A 21301-nucleotide genomic window follows, 5' to 3' on the forward strand; every position below is an offset into this window, starting at 1 on the left:
CAGAAACATACTGTGTATACTGATGCATGCTTGTTATCCAAGCACTAGGGAGGTGAGGTAGAAGAATCTGAAGTTCAAGGACATCTTTGGCTACATAGCATGTTGGAGGCCAGCCTAGACTACATGAGATCCTGTCTTACAGAAAAAAAAAAAAAAGAATTACTTATTTTTTACCAGTGTAGTAGTGAAATAATTTATAATCTAGTAGGCAGGAAGATCAGGAGTTCAAGGGCATTTCTGGCTACATAATCCCCGTCCCAAAGAAACAACAAAACCTAGCAAAAACAAAGGTTGAAGTTGGCAGTTTATAAATGCCTAGCTGTAGAATGAAATACCTGTTGTAGTTACTTAAATGGATTTTGGTTCTCTAGTGTTTAAAATACTTTAAAGAGAGCTAGAAATTAGAAAAAAATCAAATTACACTTCCATCCCTGTTAAAGTGTATTTCTGAAAGTGAAATTAGACAGAAAGAATTTATAGAGTAGCACTAAAACAATGACAGTGCTGGGCGAGGTGTTGCACACCTTTAATCCCAACACTCGGGAGGCAGAAGCTGATAATGGATCTCAGTGAGTTCAAGGCCAGCCTGATCTACATAGAGAGTTCCAGGACAGCCATTGCTACATAGTGAGGCCCTGTCTCAAAAAGACAAAAAATAATAAACAAAAAAGATAGTGATAGTGATATGAATTCTTTATTTTTTTCAGTGATTGCATTTTAAAAGAGCATAAACATTTTTCTATATTGCTAATTTCACATTTTTAACAGAAAAATACATAACTTAATTTCAGGAACTAAGAGAAGTGCTCAAGGAGCATGAGTGGATGTACACAGAAGCCTTGGAGTCTCTCAAAGTGTTTGCAGAAGATCAAGGTAATCATAATGGGCAGTGTGCATACCTCCCTCAGCCCTGTGTCTTACTGTGGAAGAGCCTGTCAGCTACTGACTTGCAAGTGATGCTGGGAGTAATGATGTTCACCATAATAAAAGTCAAAACAATACATGACTCCTTATATAATCTTTCCTGATTCTTAAGGCAGCCTTTAAGTTGTGTTGAGTTGTTTACATTTTGACATCTGTCAGGATGGATTTTGCATGAATTTGAAAAGCACTGGCCTTAAGAACTCAAGAGTATTATCACTCTGGAGGAACAGTCTCTTAATCCATGTGGAGCTGTGAACTGCAGAACGTGGTGGAGGAGACAGGTGGTGACACAAAGTTAGGTTGTACGTATTTAGTGATGTTTCTACCCAAGAATCAAACCAAGTCACCATTTCATAATTGTAAAGATGACTTCTAAAGTCTAGCACAGGGACCTTGATTTTTGTTTTAATTCATTTAATTATTTATTTATTTATTTTTTAAATATTTATTTATTATGTATATGGAAGAGGGCACCAGATCTCATTACAGATGGTTGTGAGCCACCATGTGGGTGCTGGGAATTGAACTCAGGACCTCTGGAAGAGCAGTCGGTGCTCTTAACCTCTGAGCCATCTCTCCAGCCCCCTATTTTTTTTTTTTTTTAAGATTTATTTATTATGTATACAGTGTTCAGCCTACATGTATGCTTGCAGGCCAGAAGAAGGCACCAGATCTCATTACAGATGGTTGTGAGCCACCATGTGGTTGCTGGGAATTGAACTCAGGACCTCAGGAAGAACAGCCAGTGATCTTAACCGCTGAGCCATCTCTCCAGCTCTGTTAATTTTGTTTTTACATGAACAAAAGCATGAACATATAATAACAAACGCCGGAAGCTCTTTGAATAAATAGACAATAAAAATTCTAAATAACCACCTCTTATTATCTGTGGGGTTTGTTCAGGACCTATACTGATACCAGAAATCAACCGGCACTCAGACATTCAATTCTCTTATGTGAAGTAGCATAATGTTTACATCTGACCTATGCATTTTTCCATATGCTTCAAATCATCTTAAGATTATTTACAACACCTGATATGATATAAATGCTGTGCAAGTTATTTTTATCTTATGTACAGAATAATGATGAAAAATTTATGCGTGTTCAAAGTAGTTTCAATTTTTTTTTCTAATGTATTTTTATATGACTTGTTGGATCCATAAATTTGGAACCCAGAGATACAGAAGGCCAGGGCAAATGGTGTGTGTTTACAGATTCATTAGTGCCTATTTTCTTATGAAACTATTGTAAGAAAAACTGTACTTAAATCATTACCATCAAGCTTAGAATTCAGGGAAATACAGAGTTGTGGCACTTTGAAGTAATATATTTAAATAGTGTTTAAATGATGGTAAACTTGAATTAATAGGCATAGAGACACTGTTCTGCTTCCTCAGGGTGCAGTGAGGCCTGGCCTCCTGGGTGCTATTGGGGCAGTTGTGCACATGCAGCAGCTGTCATCTGTATCCTAAGACCTTAGATAGAAAGCAGATTGATGTTTAAAAGGGAGTTATCACCTACTTTTGAAATAAGTCATTCTAGCTTATTGGTGACTCCACATTCTGTTTTATATTGCTTCCAATATATATGTCAAGATTTGAGAGTAAGTTGTGGTTGAATTCTTCAGTGTTCACAAGGAAAATGTAATGTAACCTTATTTGAAGTCTTATGCTTTATATTTTATTTATATATTTATAAGTTAGTTACAATTTTTATGTTTTGTACAGATATGCAGTCTGCTTCACAAAGTGAGGTTACAAATGGAAAAGAAGTTGCAAAGAATCAAAATTATTCTAAAAATACAGCTAAAACAAAAATGAAACAGAAAATTTCTATGAAACCACAAAATGGCTTTAACAAGAAACGTAAGAAAAATGCATTTAATCCTAAGAAAGCCGCAGAAGACTCTGAGTACGATTCAGGTTCTGATGTCGGGAGCTCACTAGATGAGGACTACAGCAGTGGTGAAGAAGTGATGGAGGATGGCTATAAAGGCAAAATTCTCCACTTCCTTCAAGATGCTTCAATTGCTGAACTGACTTTAATTCCTCAGTGTTCTCAGAAAAAGGCTCAGAGGATAACAGAACTCCGGCCCTTTAATAGTTGGGAAGCTCTGGTAAGGCGTGTGTGTGTGTGTGTGTGTGTGTGTGTGTGTGTGTGTGTGTGTGTAATTTACAGTACCGTTTATAGTCAGATTGTCTTCAGCTCAGGGAAGCATAGATGGGTGGCCTTATCCTGTGGAGAGTCAAACATTACTTTCATTGTAAGCCAATAGTATTTCAAATAGTGTCATATGACCTAATTTTGAATGAATTAAGGGGTGATTTTCCTGAAAAAACCCAAGCTGATTGGCTGGGAATGCTGTCACTCATCCTTTTGCATAGAAACTTGGTTCATTTCACTGCAGAAGAAAAAATTAGAGCTTACATTCAGGAAGGAGTTGTTTGCTAGCCAGTTCTGATCTCTTACTGCTGAGACACCAACCATGCAGAAGGCAAGAATGTGGCAGACTTTGACTACAACGCGTGAAGAGCAGTAGCAGCGGCCAGAGGCGTTCCATGGCCCACATGCCGGCCTAAGTGCTTTGTGCTTCCCACAGAGAAGCAGTTGTTTATTTTCCTTTTTTTCTGAATGTGACAGCTCAGTTTCTAACGTGTTTCTTCTGGTTAAACAACGTGGCCTTTTGATGGAGTATAACAGGCTACAGCATTTTTAATTGGAAAAATAGCAAAGTTGTGGAAGCATAGAATTCAAGTGTAGGTGAAAGAAGGGCATGAGTTCTGGTGAGTACACTTTGCGTGATCATTTTGTCGCGTTTGACTTCCTGTGAACGAGTTTTATCTAAAATACCTGTTATTTGAGTTTTATGAATCTCAACAGTTCTCAAATCTTATTCCTATACTCTTTTGTGTTTTAGATTTTACTTCAACTTTTATGAAAATGTGGGGCTTTATTCGTGAGTTTATATAGGCCCTCCAAGCAAAGCAATATGGACGGTTGTTTATGACTGTGAGAGATGAGGCTGCTTTGTGGAGGTTTCAGAGTTGTAGTCCTTGTGCTGTGGAGTGGAGATGCATGCGTTTGTGACTAATGTGTACCTGTAACAATTCTAAATGAGCATGAGTGAACTCGGCCTTGAAAGAAATGCTGATCAGGGAGGTTTCTGCACAGCAGTTTTAAAAAAAGCCTTTTGTTTTTTAAATTAAAGTATTTCAGCATATAGAAAAATATTAGTCCAGTACAACTTTAAACACACACACACACACACACACACACACACACACACAACCAGACAACCCTTTCTTTTTGCCCCAAGTGTTTGCTTTTACAGAGAACATCTGTCAAAGCAGATCCCTTTCAAAACTTGTTTGGCTTTGCCTGAGTGATTATTGAAGTATTTGCTGAAGGGCTTTCTCGTTCTTCTTTTCTCCCTTTTTATTTTTCTTTTAATCTTTAATGGTCTCCTGTGTTGTTATGGGGTTGAATTGCTCAGGCTTGTTAGGATTCTAATTTATTTAATAAGGGATGCAGTTATCTGTAATAGTTTGTGTAGTCACTGTAACTACTTGCCCAGATAGCTTATAATAAAAGCAGATTATACAGTTTTACCAAAGTATATGTGCCAGATGCTTAAAAAAAAATTAGCAATTTAACATGGAAAAGACATATTTCCTTAATTAATTGGCAGAGTTTATATCAGTCTTGACATGAATTTGGAGATTATGCACTACTTACTTAAGTCTCTTGACTTCTTTTACCTTCAAGAAATGGAACATAAAGACTATATTGTTTGTTCTAGCCAACCCATCTTAATGTTGAACCTTTTATGAAATAGTGAAAAAGTAACTGAAAAGTAGACAGTGTACTTCAGTTCACTCAGTACAGTGTTTTGTTATCCTGAACAAAGTATACACTTAAGCTTTTGCAAATTAGTAATTAGATAAGTAAATGTCTAAGCCTAAATTCTTAATTGCCTTAGAGCTTTTAGCTTCTACTTTCCAGGACCAGCATTTTGAATGTGACTATAAAGTAATTTATTATATTAGTAATATTATCAATGAAAAAGTTAATATTATGCACATTTCTATAGAAGCTATGTAATTTACTCTATCCCTTTTTTTGGTAATATGTGATAATATATCCAGTGTTAAACAATAGCAAAAATGCTTATCCCCCCCCCCAACCTTTTTTTTTGATATTTGCTGTACTCAGAAATTACTATGGCAGTTAAAGTTTTAATTGTGTTACACAGAACTTACTGAATTTACAAGATATTACAAATTTAGAATAATCTTAAACCCTTCAATCCATAAAATGATTGTTGAAGTTTAGTCTTAAAGATTATACGGCTGTTTAACAGTGTTTGGGTAAACTGTAAGTTAATAAATCTTTCAATGATGCAAACTTGTCAAAAATGCAACTTGAATGTGAAAACTTTAAACCAAACTTTGAAAAGTCCTAGAGCATGGGTTTTCCTTAAAGCCTTATGTATTTAATGTAATGTAAATCTAATTCACATAATACATAATGTATTTTCTTTAGCATTTAATAATATATCAGAATAATTCCAAGTCCTGTAGTTTTCTGTATTACTCTAGTTTTCTTTCCAGAGGATTTTTATCCCTCCTTTCTTTCCCTCCTTAAGTTAAAATGTTTTCGATTTTTCTAATCGCCTTCATTTTATTTGAGAAAAAAAAAAGGTTACTTAAAAGATGTGAATTGAGAGTATTTATATTTGTAACTTTGTTCATTCCTTTCTTTTTTCTTGTATTGTGATTTCAATAATGTTAGATTTCCTTTATGGTTTCCCTCTTTTACTCAGTCTTGTTTTAGAATAGCAATACTTTACATGCTCATATATGGAAACTAAAGCATTAAGTCTAGCAGCCTTTGAAATGTAGCAAGTAAAAAATGGCATTAGTTAAATAAAAGTCAGTATTGTTAAAGTGATAAAAATGGAGTTTTTTATTGGCAGAGTTCACATTTGATGCCATCAGTTCACCAATTACTTGCTTAATTTTAGTTTTTCTAGCCTAGTATAAAATAGATTAAGGATACTATTATGTCCATATTGTATTTTTAATTGCACTCTTTTTTTTTCCTTTTCGGAGCTGAGGACCAAACCCAGGGCCTTAGGCAAGGGCTCTACCACTGAGCTAAAATTCCCAACTCCTTTATTTGCACTCTTATATGCAAATTAGAATATGTATTTATGGGGGCTGGAGATATAACTCAATTGTCATAGGCTTGCCTGGCACACATAAAGCCCAGGGTTCGATCCACAGCACCAAATAAATCAGACATGGTTGCATACACCTATAAACATAGCACCTGGGGTCTAGAAACAGGAGAATCAGAAGTTCAAGGTTCTCCTTGGCCATGGAACAAATTTTAGGCCATATTGGGATCTAGGAGACCCTGTCTCTCAAAATGAATATACTTTGTTCAGAATGCATGTGTGTTTATGAATAGCTTGCTTCATGAATGTTGACCTACTATCTTCAGATCTGTATCTCCGTTATGAATGCTGTGTTCAGTGTAGATGTGATTGAACATTGCCTGAGCAGGCTCAGCTCCTGGCCAGTGCTTTGTTCTGCCAGTGCTGCTTTGTCTCCTAGTGAGTCACAGACCCCGTGCCTGGCTTTCTTTCCCTGGTGTGACTCTATAAAATGCCTGTCTGCATGTCACTTCAAGCCCTGACATGGTTATTTCTTCTTTGAGAGAGAGTGGCTTCATTATTCTAAGATTACTCTCCTGGGGCTTTGTTTTAATATGTACAGGTTTGATAAACTTCTACTCAAATTACAAATGCATTTTGAGTAGTCTGTAGGCTGCTGCCAGATATATGTAATAATGAGTAAGACTGTGCTCAAGCTGCTTCTTAAGTAGGAATTAAGTAACTTTAGAAATTTGCCTTTAAACAATTTTCCTACTCTTAGAAAAATTCAAAAGTATTTGTTTTGCAAGAGTGACACACTGTGGCAGGAGAGAGGTACTTCAGGTCCAGGGTCTACCATTCTCTTCTCTTCTCAGTCCTAGGCCTCAAACTCAGTGCAGAGGTCCGCACCCCCAGACTCTGCCTTTCAAAGACAGAAGTTCTTGGGATGCTCTTTGAGGTTTTAATGAGATGCTGATCAGTGTCATGCTGATGGGGTTTTTTTTTTTTTTTTTTTGCATGTAACTATCCAGTAAGTAGGAATTATTTTCTTTATTCTCCCTGAATGAATGTTGCTTTTGAAGATGATTTTATTTGTGTAAAGTTATAACACTGTAGGAATGAAAAATGTACTTTATTCAGAATTCTACCAAAGAGACCCACCACTTAAGATAGTTTCAGTGTCATTTTTTCATTGATATCTTTCATGCCATGTAAACAAGATTCTATTTTCTATGCTTAATTGTGACCTAGGTTTACTAAAAATTCTGTTTATAGGGTGACTTTGTCCTGCTTAAGTTTGTATTTAAAATCTCCAGTAGTGTTTTAACTGTTGGCTTTTGCTCTTTTGTTCAACTTTTCTGCATTATAAATACCATGTTATTATGTTTTTTATTTCTTTATACTCAGGACTAGAGTTAAACACTTTACACCAAGAATTACAATCACCTTTCTAGTACATAGAATTTGTAATAACATAGTAATATTCCTTTTTTAAAAAAAAAAAAAATAACGGATATTTATTTGAATTAAACTTTTTTTTTTTTTTTTGCTTAATTCTGTTATGTGTATGGGTGTTTTGCCTGCATGTATGTTTGTGCACCATATGTGTGCCTGGTGCCCATGGAGGCCAGAAGAGAGGGTGTTGGATTCCAATTGTGACCTGCCAACTCTCTCCCGTGGGTGCTGGGAATTAAACCTAGGTCCTTTGGAAGAATAGCCAGGGAATGCTCGTAACTGGTGAGCCGTCTCATGAGTTCCTTTTATTTTAATTTTTTATTTTTTTTAAACAAGGCTGTGTGGCCTAGCTTGACATCAAATTCTTGATCCTTTTGCTTTGGCCTTCTGACTGCTGGATTGAAAGTATGTATAGGGTCTCATGTAGTCCATGCTGACTTCAGCTCAATGTGTAGTTGAAACTGGCCTTACACACTTGATCTTTCTGTCTCTATCTCCCAAGTGCTGGATTTACATGCATGTGCCACAAGACTTTGAATTCAGTAACTTTTGTTAAAACTAAGAAACTTATCAGGCTTAATGCTTCTTGTGGTCAAGCTTTCACAGTGTTCTTTTAAAATAAGAAATCTTAACCTTTTTTTTTTTTTTTAAGATTTATTTATTTATATATACAGTGTAATGTCTGCATGTATCCATGCACTCCAGAAGAGGGCACCAGATCTCATTACAGATGGTTGTGAGCCACCATGTGGTTGCTGGGAATTGAACTCAGGACCTCTGGAAAAACAGCCAGTGTTCTTAACCGCTGAGCCATCTCTCCAGCCCGAAATCTTAACCTTTTGACTTAAAAATTTTCAATTGCTTTACAGTGTTCATCAGAGTGGTCCTTCTGTCCTTTCCCACTTGCTTGTTGAAAATAATCTTGTGCTCTTCTAGGTTCTGACATGTTGATCTTGTGGTTAAAACAGTTCTTTATTGCATCTGGGCTTACTGTACCGAAAGGACTTTCTAGATTTTAGTAGTCTGCTTTGTGATACAGGCCTGTGAAATTTATCCTTTATTTTTAACATTTAGATTGTCTTTCCTAATAAACCATATGAGGGAGGAACTGTTTCTGTATAGCAGGTACTTTTCACAGTTAGTCATATTCACTAAAGAACAAAACAAACAAACCTCCATATATTTATATAATAAATAGTAGTTGGCTATAGAAAAGAATATCGATTTACAGAAGTAATATCACTTTACTAAAAAGAATATTACTTATTTTGAGCTTTAAAAAAATTTACCTTTTCTCTATGTGCATGCATTTATGTCTGTGTTTGTATGTACATGTGTATGGTTGTCTGCAGAGGTCAGAAGAGGGTGTTGGATACTCTGGAGCTGGAGTTATAAACCTGATACGGGTGCTGAGAACGAAACTTGGGTCCTCTACAAAGTAACAAGTACTCTTAACTCTGAGCTGTCTCTCCAGCTCTTGGCTTCAGGTCTTAAAGTTATTTGAGGGAAGATTTGTTTATGTTGAAAAAAAGCACAGAGTTTGGATTTTTATGCAGCTTTATGACATTATAAATTTTATGGATCAGAATCGTTGGTTGAATGAGTTATTGAATAAAATGCACCTTCTATTTTTTGCACACAGTCGATGTTCCTTCTTGATTTCTAGTTCGTTTTGGAGGTTTTCTCTCCTAAGCAACTTACAACAAGCTGCACAGTAGACATGAGGATTTTTGCTAACCTTTTTACTCATTTTACACACCAACCACAGATCCCCTCTCATCACTCTATTTTTTTAATGATTTTATTATTTTTTTTCTTTCTACATCCCACTGCAATTTCCCCTCCCTCCTGTCCTCCCAGTCTTCCTCTCCTACCTCCCATCATCATTCCACTCCTCTGTTTCTATTCAGAAAAGCGCAGGCCCCTATGGATATCAACTAAATATGGCATATCAAGTTGCTATAAGACTAGGCACCTCCCCTTGTATTAAGGCTGGGCAAGGCAACCCAGTATTAGGAATAGGGTCCCAAAAGCTAGCAAAAGAGTCAGAGACAAGCCCCTGCTCCCACTGTTAGGAGTCCCACAAGAAGACCAAGCCACACAACTATAACATATATGCAGAGGGCCTAGGTCAGTCTCATGCAGTGTTTTTCTCTATAACTTTTTATTCCATTTAAAATTTCACATTTTAATGAAGAATTCTTATAGAAACTCTTCTACTGATTATGGATAATTTCTCATTGAATAAACCAAGAGGGGAAAGGGTCACCTAGTGATTCTGAATATTGTCCCTGTAGAAGTGTGATATACAAACATCAGTATTTGGGGCATTGGAGAGACATCTCAATGTTTAAGAACACTCACTGCTCTTCTAGAAGATCCATTTTGATTCCCAGCATTCATATGGAAGCTCACAACTGTCTGTAACTCCAGTCCCAAGTTATATGATGCCATCTTGTGCTCTCTGTGGGCACTGTATACATGCAGGGCACATACATGAAGGCCAAACACTCATACACATAAAATAACATATTTTGAAAAATAAAGGACATGGGAGCCAGAGATAGACTGATCTCTATTAAAGGTCACAAGGTCTATATAGTGAGTTCTAGGCTGGCCAGCTATACATCGTGAGACTTGTCTTAACAACAAAAATCCTGTAGAATAGATTAGAGAACTTGTCGCCTACCAACTTACTCTAATATAGAAATGAAAATGTATTTTGTAGCCGGGTAGTGGTGGCGCACGCCTTTAATCCCAGCACTCAGAAGGCAGAGGCAGGAGGATCTTTGTGAGTTCAAGGCCAGCCTGGTCTCCAAAGCGAGTTTCAGGAAAGGTGCAAAGCTATACAGAGAAACCCTGTCTCGAAAAACCAAAAAAAAAAAAAAAAAAAAAAAAAAAAAAGTATTTTGTTACAAATTGCGTTTTTCTTTAACAAAAATAGTAGCATATTTCAGAACTGAATATCTGTTGTGTGGGTTTCTCATTACATTTATAAACACTAACCACAAGGATGACTTATTGTAACTTGGAAGTTTATGGTAAGGTGATAGGAATCAAAATGATCTGTTTTTAATCTAGCAGATGGTGTATGTGAGCTTTCTCTTTTCAGCTCTGGACTGGGGTTTTTTCTTGCTTCTCAGCAGGCTGTCAAGTGGCTTCTGAGCTTTTTCATCCTCTCGTAAGATAATTCAGCTTTGTTCTTCTGGGTGTAGATTTTTAGCAATCTGTATGAAAAATTCAACTCAGGGTTTCCTTGTGAAGACATTCTTTAAAATTTCACACAAAATCATTTACACAGGTGCTATATTATAATTGGTTTTAAAGAGTTTTATGTAATTACTAAATTGGTCATAATTAGCTTGTGTATGTGCTGCTTGTGATCAAGCCCAGGGTCTTTCACATGTTGACAAATGCTCTACCACTGAGGAGGCATACACTTAGACCCTAAAATTATCTTTTGCTTTGTGATACTTTTCTAATTAGTCATCTCAATTTAAATGTAAGATAATAGCCTGTGTCATGATATATGCCTTTAATGCTATTCACTAAGGAGACAGAGGCAGGCAGATCTCTATGAGTTCCAAGCCAAGGCAATATGAGAGCCTGCCTCAAAAATTAATTAATGAATTAAACAAATAAATAGTTTGATATGTTGAATGATAAATAATTGTTTTTGAAACTTGTGGGTTGTACTTTGCTAGAAATGTCTTAAGGCTAATCATAATATTCACAGAAAGTGATGGACATGGAAGTGAGTTTAGACCCATAGTACATTTTGCTGTTATCTTTACCCATAGGGATGAAGCTGTGCTTTGGGGGAAAAATTAGCTGATAGGAAACAGTTGCTGTCAGTATCAGAGTGATAAATTGGAGACTGTATATTTTGTGTGGAAAGAGACCTACTGTGTTAGAAGTGGCAGGATATCAGAGTGAAGCACATAGGAATTGTGATGTGGATATGAAAAGCCAGTTCACTCAGCACTTCAGTAATAAGGCTTTACAAGCTTTTCTCCCCTCCAAGAAAGAACTTGGCTGCCCGACGTGGTTGTGCACTTCTGTCACCCAGTGTTTGGGAGGTAGAGCGAGCAGGTTGCAGTCTTGAGGCTAGTCTGAGTCATAGCGTGAAACCTTCAATAAATTAATTAGGTAAGTAGAGAAGAAATGGAATTCCGCTACTGGATTTGAACTGTTAAACTCTTTTTCTTTTTATGTCATAGTTTACAAAGATGTCCAAAATCAATGGCCTATCTGAAGATTTGATATGGAATTGTAAAACGCTAATTCAAGAAAGGGATGTAGTTATAAGACTTATGAACAAATGTGAAGACATTTCAAATAAATTGACCAAACAAGTTACCATGCTCACCGGAAATGGAGGCGGATGGAACATAGAGCAGCCCTCCATTCTAAACCAAAGGTATCATTAATTGAACACAGTTATTTTGATCTTGTATAAAGTATCTGAACATTTATTTGCCTTGTGGCTAGGGAAGTTAAATGTGATTCAGCAACTAAGGTTAGAAGAAAACTCCCTAAGTTTTCTCAGTGGCATATAGTGGTATATAAGTATATTTTCATTGGTTGTCCCTTCCCCAGCAGGATATTTTATTCTGTTGCATCATAATGTAGTCTTATGTATCCTTTGTCTTCCTTAAATGCTAATAGATAGTTTTATGTGTATTCACAGAAGTTATAAGGATGATTTTAGCCATGCTTCTGTAAACTGAGTGTTTTCCTCTTTGTGTTTCTTTTCTTTTTTTTTTTTTTTTTTTTTGGTTTTTCGAGACAGGGATTTTCTGTGTAACAGCCCTAACTGTCCTGGAACCAGCTCTGTAGACCAGGCTGGCCTCAGACTCACAGACATCCACCTACCTCTGCCTCCCAAGTGTTTGGATTAAAGGCATGTACTACCACTGCCTGTTTTCTCTTTGTGTTTCTTAAGTAGTTTGAAAAGCTCTGATTTTTAGTCTCCTTGGGGATAGAAACACCTTAGAGAGGACATGGCAGATAGTAACTGTCTTCCAGATGCTACTCAATAAAATTATAATACCTTGCCAGAGCACTGGCAAAAGCTAAACCTGCAGAACCATCCAACCATCAGTAAATACTCAAGTGGCATTTTGTCATTGTGAACTGCTTATGTGGTGGTATTGGAGGATTTCTTCTAATAATTTGCTTAATTTTAAGTAGTTTGGAAATGTAGAGCTGTTCAGAATAATTCCTTTTAGGAAATATCTGCAGTTGCTTATTTTGATGTTTTCTTGTTTTTTTTTTTTTTATTTTGTTTTTGAGATAGGCTTACTATACATAGCCTTAGCTGGCTTAGTGCTCACTCTGAAGTCTAGTCTGGTCTCACATTCATGGCAATCCTCACTCACCTACTCAGTGCCGAGTTTATAGTTGTACTCCACCCACACCACTGTACTTGGCTTATTATACTTTTTGTGGTGGCAAAACTATGAAAATAGCCCAAGTTCCTAAAACCAGGGAATAGTTAAAATAGATTATGGTTGATCTACACTATGCAGTGTTGCACAGCTTTAAAAGCATCCCTGGAATACCAGCAGGGAGACCGAGATAGGAGGATCATCATGAGTTTGAGGACAGTGTTTGTTGGCTCCATTGTGAGTTCTAGGCCAGCTTGGGCCATGGGGGGAAACAACCAGAGAGAGAGAGAGAGAGAGGTTATTTACGGTGTTTGTACTTTTATGGTTGTGGAAAATGTTTCTACATTTGTTTTTGTTTTTAGCACTAGGGTTTTGGCAAAATGATGACCTTAGTTGTTTTTAGTTACACCTGTATTTTTCTAATTCAGTGATCAAAGCATGTTTGCTAATGATCATTGGTTAATAGTTCAAAATCATAGTATGAAGCAAACAGAAAGAGATGTGGTTATTGGCCTTTAATAGTAAGCTCGAATCTTTTCTGTGCCCTTCTAGGGTGCTATGTGGTGGTGTAGGGAAACGTGATGCAGCTCCCACAAAAGAAGCCCTTTGTGTGTTTCGTAGACAGAACTATGTCAGCAAAGTCATCTCCTAAGTGTAGTTGGAGCTGCTGCTGCTGCTTGTTCTTCAGCGTGGACGTGGGGAGTTCTTCACTCTGCCAGACTTTCCCAGTTGAGTCCACTTTATCATAACTTGGAGTTGAACATTGAGTACTTTACTGCATCACGTAAAAACTCTCAACCCACATTCACCAATTCCTCTTCTAAATAGTGTGGTCAGGTAATACTCTCCTTGCCCTTAGACTAAGGTTTTTAAGCCATAGTTTAATTATAAATAGTGATGGGTTTCTTTATGACATTTTTGTTTTTAATGAAATGCTTCATAGATGAGAAATTAATTTTTAAGTTCTCCTTGGATCAAAGTCTGAGTTGTACCCCCAGTTTTTACTTGGACTGGCCAGCCTTTGCAGCTGCAGTGGAGAAACATTTGCAGTTGGTCCTTGCCTTACAAAGGTAAACAATGTCCAGTCACCAACTACCACACCTACATCTTTATTTAGTTTTGATGGTGCCAGAGATAGAACCCCAGGCGTTCCCTCATTTTTTTACAGTGCTGCATTACATCCCCAGCCCTAGGATCTTTCTCTTAACAAAGTAGACGCTTTATGGCGAAGTATACATGGAAGCAATGCTAGTGCTAAGAATTGAGTTTTCCATTGGAAATTGGTGTGAATTGTAAGAGGAGAAAATTTGCCTTTGGAGGTACAGACATTTCAGAATTCATGTTCTAAGTGGTATCAGGGCTGTAGAGATGGCTGAAGTGTTAAGAGTGCTTGCTGCTCCTTCTGAGGACTTGAGTTCAGTTCCCAGCACCCACATCAGGCAGCTCACAAATGCCTGTAAATCCATCTCACTCCAGAGGTTTGACGCCTTCTTCTGGCCTCTGTGGGCACTCACATACCCCTCTCCTCCCATACACATAAATAATAAAAACAAATCATTAAAAAAATAAAATCCTGTAGAGAAAAGTAAAATTTGTCATGTGTACTTTAAAACCATTATTCATACTCATTATTTCACAATGTTAAATTTGTTTAAAGTTAAAAGGTAATGATGTAAGGAACAGTGGCATCAATTTTCAGCTTAATTAGTTCACATGTTTAGAATAAGCATGTTGGATATTGTTTGGTGGTTTTTTTTCTTACTAAAGCTTCAGTAGTTGATACAGAATTGATCAGTTTTAAATTCTCACTGAAAAGATTTCTAACTTTTTTGGCATATAGTATTTTGCCTGTCTTTTCCAAGCTAAATCTATCAAAGCCCTTATCTTGTTTGAAAGGATAGGCTTTCTGTCCTATTTTTAAACAGGAGCTGGGACCTTTGACAATAATATTTTTTTAAAAAAGGCCATGATATGGTGTCAATGCAAATAGTTTAACTTGAATAGTTCTATTGGAATAACTAATATAGTAATGTTTTTAGGAGCCGTGACATGCTTAGAAGACACGAGCTTTGGTTGGATGGCAGATCTCATCTTTGTGTGGAGCATTGTTCAGACAAGCTTCTCCAGCTCCACATTTTTGAATTTCACACTAATTATATGCAGTCCTGGCATCTCTGCTCTGTCCTTTCACTCCTTGGAAAGTCATGTTGAAACTAGCTTTTCTCACAGCAAATGTAGACCTTATTTCATTTCACACTGAAGAAATCAGAATGATCGGGAGGATTCTTTTTTCCCTATAGCAGAAAAGCCACTTCAAAATAATCCATTTCTTCATTTTCTTTTGTAATCACAGGAGACCTTAAAGTAGTAGCATTTCCCTCCATGGCAGGCAAGAGAATCTCCAGCCTAGAGATATTTGTCAGATTATACATGTAGAGTTTTGAATACTTCCTACATTCTTACCAGTAAATAAGTGGTTGGTGTTCACATGTAGTCATTCAGTTCTTAGGAAATTGTCAAAATAAGCGAGAGGGAGGTTTGATTACATAATCTAGATAATAGGGCCTGCTGGAGAAAGAATATAGCCTACCTATTTCAATAATTTGCCATGTTAATTAGAGTGCCCCCCCCCTTTTTTTTTTAAAGTGGTACTGGGGATCTGACCCAGAGGCTCATCCATGCTAGGTAAGCACTCTTTAACAATTGAGCCGTATCTCCATCCAGTAAATGTAGTTTAAATTTTCTTTTTTAAAATCTACCTATGTCTTCATTGATCCTTTCATGTTGGTCCATTGGTGTTCTGGAGAAAGGATCTGTATCAGGCAGCAATTATGTCATACTAAGCAACACAGTCATGTGATTTAGACAAAAGTAGCCAAAGAGCATATGCATGATTATTTTATATATATATGCACACTTATGTGTGAGTATGTATTTTTGAAACAAATACTCCAATTTAATAAAGCTATTTAGTCAAATGCTAATCCAGGTACCTTAGACTTCCTTGTGATTGTAAATAAGTCAATATTCCTTGAATGGGCATTTCTGTGTAGTTGATGCTTTTCACTTACCACATTTAAAAATTGGTATATAAGCATTTTGACGGACCTTTTAAACCTATATTAGTGACGAAAACTTGTAATTTTGGTTGAAGACTATTCTTTGTTTTTTTCTGATAGGTTGTGTGTTGGAGTGTTATGGTAGCCCTCAGTTATATTTCTAAATGTTATAATTCTCCTCCCTTACGAAAATTTTTTTCCATGAAATGTCAACTTTGTATGTATATGATGACTGAGGAAAGCATCAGTAAGGACTCAGACATAATAGAGAATTAGGTATTGACTTGACCATAGGATCGGTCAGCAAAAGCTTTTGGGTTTTGTTATTTCGTAGTTAAAGGGTGGGCTTTGGGGCTAGAGAAGTGCCTCAGCACTTAAGAGCACATGCTGCTTTTGCAGAAGACCTGTGTTCAGTTTCCAGCACATTGAACAACTTACAAACCACCTACAACTTGAGTTCTGGTCTCCAGGCACCAGAAGTTCATGTGGTGCAAAGGCATACACAAACACCTGTACACATAAAAAAGTAAGTTATTAAGAAAGGTGAGCTTTAGATTAGGTCTGATTGAATCCTAGGGCCTCGGGAAAGTCTTGTCACACTTCTCAAGGCAATGGTGCTGCATGGGTAGGCTCATTGCCTCTGTAGGAGCACAGAGTAACATTGGTATGTTTTTTTTATAAGGCGGGCAAATAACTATGATGACTTTAGAAATGCTGATAATGTTTTTATGTATTGCAAGCCCCAAGGCTGAGACATAGATTCACGTTTAAGGTGGAGGACTTTGAACCTTACTTCACTTGAATAAAAGATGTTTGGTTTCCGACTTTAACCCCATAGCCGCTTACATGCCACAGCTTATGTCTAGACCTCTTTTCTATATGTAGACAGAATGTATGTAGGAGAAACTAAGGAGGCAGAGTAAAAGCTGGGGATTTTTTTTTTTTTACAGGCTTTCACATTGATGTGTGGTGAGTGCTGTCCTCCTGTGTATGAGAGTAGGCTTGGGATTGAGTATGACTTCCCAAATTAAAATCTGAGACTTTACATTTGTAGCTACTTTATAGCATTCTTAAAAAGTTAATAAAGTGACATCTGAAAAATGACATGTGTTCATTACATAGTAGATTTTCAGTAAAATGACTATTAACAATTTTAGTTTAATATTTTAAACGTTTAGGAAAGTGTTGTTTTCATCCATTATTGCTCTCTAAACAAAATTATTCTTAGGGATTAATTTGTTGATGCATTTCCAAGTTAAAAACACTTGCATATTACTTCAGTATTCATCAATGCTTAACAAATTTATATATGTAAATATATGTATATGTGCATAATGTTACTCTGGAACTACACAAAGCCATTATTAAGCAACCTGGCAAAAGAACAAATTTTGTTTCTGCCTTTAGTTCCAAAACTTTTAAGTTCTTTAGTTTTCTAAAAGTCCAGTCATTATAATGTAATCTACTTTTCTAGAACATGTATGACTTTTATAATGTGTTATCATAGTTAATATTCTGATCATTTATGGAATTCAGTAACTTGGTGGTATTATGATTTGACCAAATATAAAAATGTTTTATGTAATTTGTACTGCCAAAAGAAATAAATGTCAAACTTTAGTACATTTTTATGAGATTTTAAAATTATTGTAGATTATGTTTTAGATTTGCTTTCTTAAAATGTACATAGCTTGTAAGAATAAGGCTAAAAGGTAAGGCTCATTTAGATCTGGGTATTTTTTGTGTGTATATTCATTATAACTCAAATGTCAGAAAATTTTACAGTATAGAAAATTTCTACATTAATCTAGAAAATTAATAAAAGTATAAATCTGTAATATTTGTTTTTTCTTATCAGTTTGTCCCTCAAGCCCTATCAGAAGGTTGGTTTGAATTGGCTGGCACTGGTACATAAACAAGGTCTCAATGGCATTTTGGCAGATGAAATGGTAAGTATATATCATTAGTAGAATTTGTGATTCAACATGTCATTAAAAATATGTTGGCATTTAAAACATGGCATCTTCTCTTGCTGTTGTTTTGCTTTCTTATGGTTTTTATTGTTCTTTGGTTGTCCGGTTGTTTTTGTGGAGCTATGAGACCCAGGGCATGTTAGGCAAGCATCCTACCACTGAGCCAGATCCTAGCCCTCCATTGGCATTATAGTTTTCACTGCTCTCATTTCGGGATCTTACACTCTCTTACCTTTCTTTGTTTTTATTGCTGTAGTTTTAGCCTCACTCCTCCACAATCGAGAGAAGCTTGTCTTTCTGGTTATGATTATATATCAAAGTAAACATTACATGACAATATCAGCAAAATCATTTCAGGGTCCTTGTAATTTTATTAAATGTCTTTCCAAGTTATTTTCCCCCAAATTACAATTGCTTTGAGCTAAACTCATAAAATTTGTTACAACCACTAGTTCAGTTATTGTCATATATGACCTTAACTGTTAGTTTGATATGACCGCCACCTTCCTTCAGCTGTACTTGTAAAAAGTATTTATTGTACATGAGTTATATGCTGGCTGTGTTGCCTGCAGCACTTGGGAGACAAAGGCTGGAGGATTTCAAGTTTGAGGCCAGCATGGGCTACGTGCAAACCCTATCACAAAAAAGGCAAGCAAACAAAGAAAAGGTTGTGTCCGGTGAATAAACACTGAGTACATTAAATCATGTCGTGCATTGGAGTCTCAAAAATGAATAAATGTAGTAATGCATATTCTCACTATCACTTTTTTTGAGGGGGGGTTGGGGGTGAGACAGGGTTTCTCTGTGTAACTTTGGAGCCTGTCCTGGAACTCGCTCTGTAGACCAGACTGGCCTCGAACTCACAGAGATTCACCTGCCCCTGCCTCTCGAGTGTTGGGATTAAAGACATGTACCACCACCGCCCAGCCTCACACTGTCACTTTATACTTACTAAAGTAATGTTTGAGGCATTTCAAAATGCTTACAAACATCAATTGTAAAGAGCCCGACAGTTGTATAAATGAACTTTGGAATCAGACCTGGGCATTGAATGTCAGCCTTGCCTTCCACGGGCTATCGAGTTCTTACCAGATGACATAATCTTTCAGAACTAATAGTAATAAAAATATTTCATTTCTATATTCAGATTATATTTGGTATCAAAAAATATATGATGTGAAGTTTTATCTATAAAGCACAAATGTGTAAGTTGTCTGATATTTAAGTTTGTCAAAACAAAAATACCATGATCATACCATACAAGTTTGTTTTCCACAGCTCTGGAGTCTAGAAACTAACATGAAGGTGCTAGCATCTTTTAAGGGCTCTCTTCTTTTTTTCTTTTTTCTTTTTTTTTTTTTTTGGTTTTTTGAGACAGGGTTTCTCTGTGTAGCTTTGTGCCTTTCCTGGGACTCACTTGGTAGCCCAGGCTGGTCTTGAACTCACAGAGATCCGCCTGGCTCTGCCTCCCAGTGCTGGGATTAAAGGCGTGCGCCACCACCGCCCGGCAAGGCCTCTCTTCTTATCTTGCAAGCATTGACATTGTTTCTGTGTCTTCAGATGTCCTTGCCCCTTTGTGCCATCCTTGGTTTCTTTCTTCTTAAAAGAACATCATTTTGAGTGGATTAGGACACCACCTTCAAGACTGCATTTACCTTAAACCTCTTCCTACGGCCAGTCCTCTGAATATTGTATCCTTGAGTGTTAGGACTCCAACAGTTGGTTGGTGCTACTTAGCTCTCTTGAAGTGCTAGTTCAGTGACCTTTTATGTTGTGCCTTATTTTTGTTTTGAAGTAGGGTTTAACACTATTTCCCAAGCCAGCCTGGAACTTTTTGTATTATAGCCCAAGCTGTTTGTTCTTAAATTGACGTAGATCATCTTGCCTCAGCCTCCCAGTTGGCTGGGATTACAGATGTGATCCACCAAGCCCAGCTCTATGCCTCAGTTCTGAAACCTGTCACTAGAGGCTGACCTCAGGCTACACTGTACAGTCATTCTGTCTGGCTCATTCAGTACAACATGATGCTGCTGGGGTTCATCTGCTACCATTATGTCAGAGTTTGTTTTCTTTTTAACTGCCATGTAACATGGTCTTCTTATCTATCCTTAAGAGTGCAGTTGCAGAGCAATAGAGTTAAGTATATGTTTTGCTTTATTTAGGAAATAGCTCAGTCTATCTAGGCCACAGTCCTGGGCCCATAATAATCAGAAATTAATCTCCTAATACAATGCAAAATTCTTTCCTATTAAATGTGTGTCATGTATAAACCAACTGTTAAGATCCATCATTTGTAGTATATGTATAGTATCATTTGTAGGTTCTACTCAACTCATTTGAGGACTAAGAACTTTGTAGAAATTCTCAGATGTGGATTATGGTAAATGGAAAAATCAACCCTGCCCAGAAATACTACTTTTGCTTTTGTTCTTTCAATTATTTATTTTCATTCACTCTAAATTTTTATATATTGTCTTTTAAACTTTTAATTTTAGGGCCTAGGAAAAACTATTCAAGCCATTGCATTCCTGGCATACCTCTTTCAGGAGGGTAATAAAGGGCCTCATTTGATTGTTGTTCCAGCCTCCACCATAGGTTTGTAAATACGGGGACAACTCTTTGTTTCATGATGGTTTATATTAGTGTGTATATGTGGTGATTATGGTGATGAATATACTTCCTCCTTTTTATACATGTATATGTGTGTGTGTGTGTGTGTGTGTGTGTGTGTGAGAGAGAGAGAGAGAGAGAGAGAGAGAGAGAGAGAGAGAGAGAGAGAGAGAGAGAGAGAGAGGTGGGGGAGAAGGAGGGAGGAAAGATTGGGTTCATTAACAATATTTTCAAAGAACTTGACATGATCATTTATTTTGGTTTCATAATACTTATAAATTACTTTTTAGTGTCAGAGGAGTGGGGTATGGTGGCACACACCTGTAATCTTAAGTACTTGGAAATAGAGTTAGAAATATTGGGGTTCAAGGTCATCTTCATATGTGTAGTGAGTTTGAGGTCAGCCTTGGCTACACAAGGTCTGTGTGGGGAACAAAAAATAGCCAAATGCAAAAAATAAAAGAGCATGATACAATTTTAGGGGATGGGGGTTGAAAGGAACTCTTATTATGTTGTCTATCCATGCTTCCATGAACTCTTGGACTAGGGTGATCCTTCTGGCTTAGCTCCTGAGTAGCTGGCATTACTACCCTGCCCAACTTTTAAAAAAATATTTGAATCTAGAAGTATGTAATTTAATTCCTGCTTAAGTAATTAATCTATTCTTTCACAATTAATTGAATGTACAAGTTGAGGTGAGAGTGTTTTGTGCATATAAGTATAAAGTAA

General features: G+C 36.7%; 1 protein-coding gene across 3 annotated transcripts in view; it reads left to right on the top strand.

Moving 5' to 3' along the window:
- The window catches only part of Smarcad1 (SWI/SNF-related, matrix-associated actin-dependent regulator of chromatin, subfamily a, containing DEAD/H box 1), a 72588-nt gene that overhangs the window by 36306 nt on the left and 14981 nt on the right, over positions 1-21301 (top strand). For all 3 annotated transcript variants that reach the window (XM_059257904.1, XM_059257905.1, XM_059257906.1), the window contains 5 exons: positions 792-873; positions 2655-3043; positions 11761-11960; positions 17848-17938; positions 20458-20557. In XM_059257904.1, coding sequence (XP_059113887.1) covers positions 792-873; positions 2655-3043; positions 11761-11960; positions 17848-17938; positions 20458-20557 — 862 coding nt within the window. The remainder of the gene's footprint in view (positions 1-791; positions 874-2654; positions 3044-11760; positions 11961-17847; positions 17939-20457; positions 20558-21301) is intronic.

The sequence above is a fragment of the Peromyscus eremicus genome, chromosome 3 (genome assembly GCF_949786415.1).
Source record: "Peromyscus eremicus chromosome 3, PerEre_H2_v1, whole genome shotgun sequence".
In the NCBI taxonomy this organism is placed as follows: domain Eukaryota; kingdom Metazoa; phylum Chordata; class Mammalia; order Rodentia; family Cricetidae; genus Peromyscus; species Peromyscus eremicus.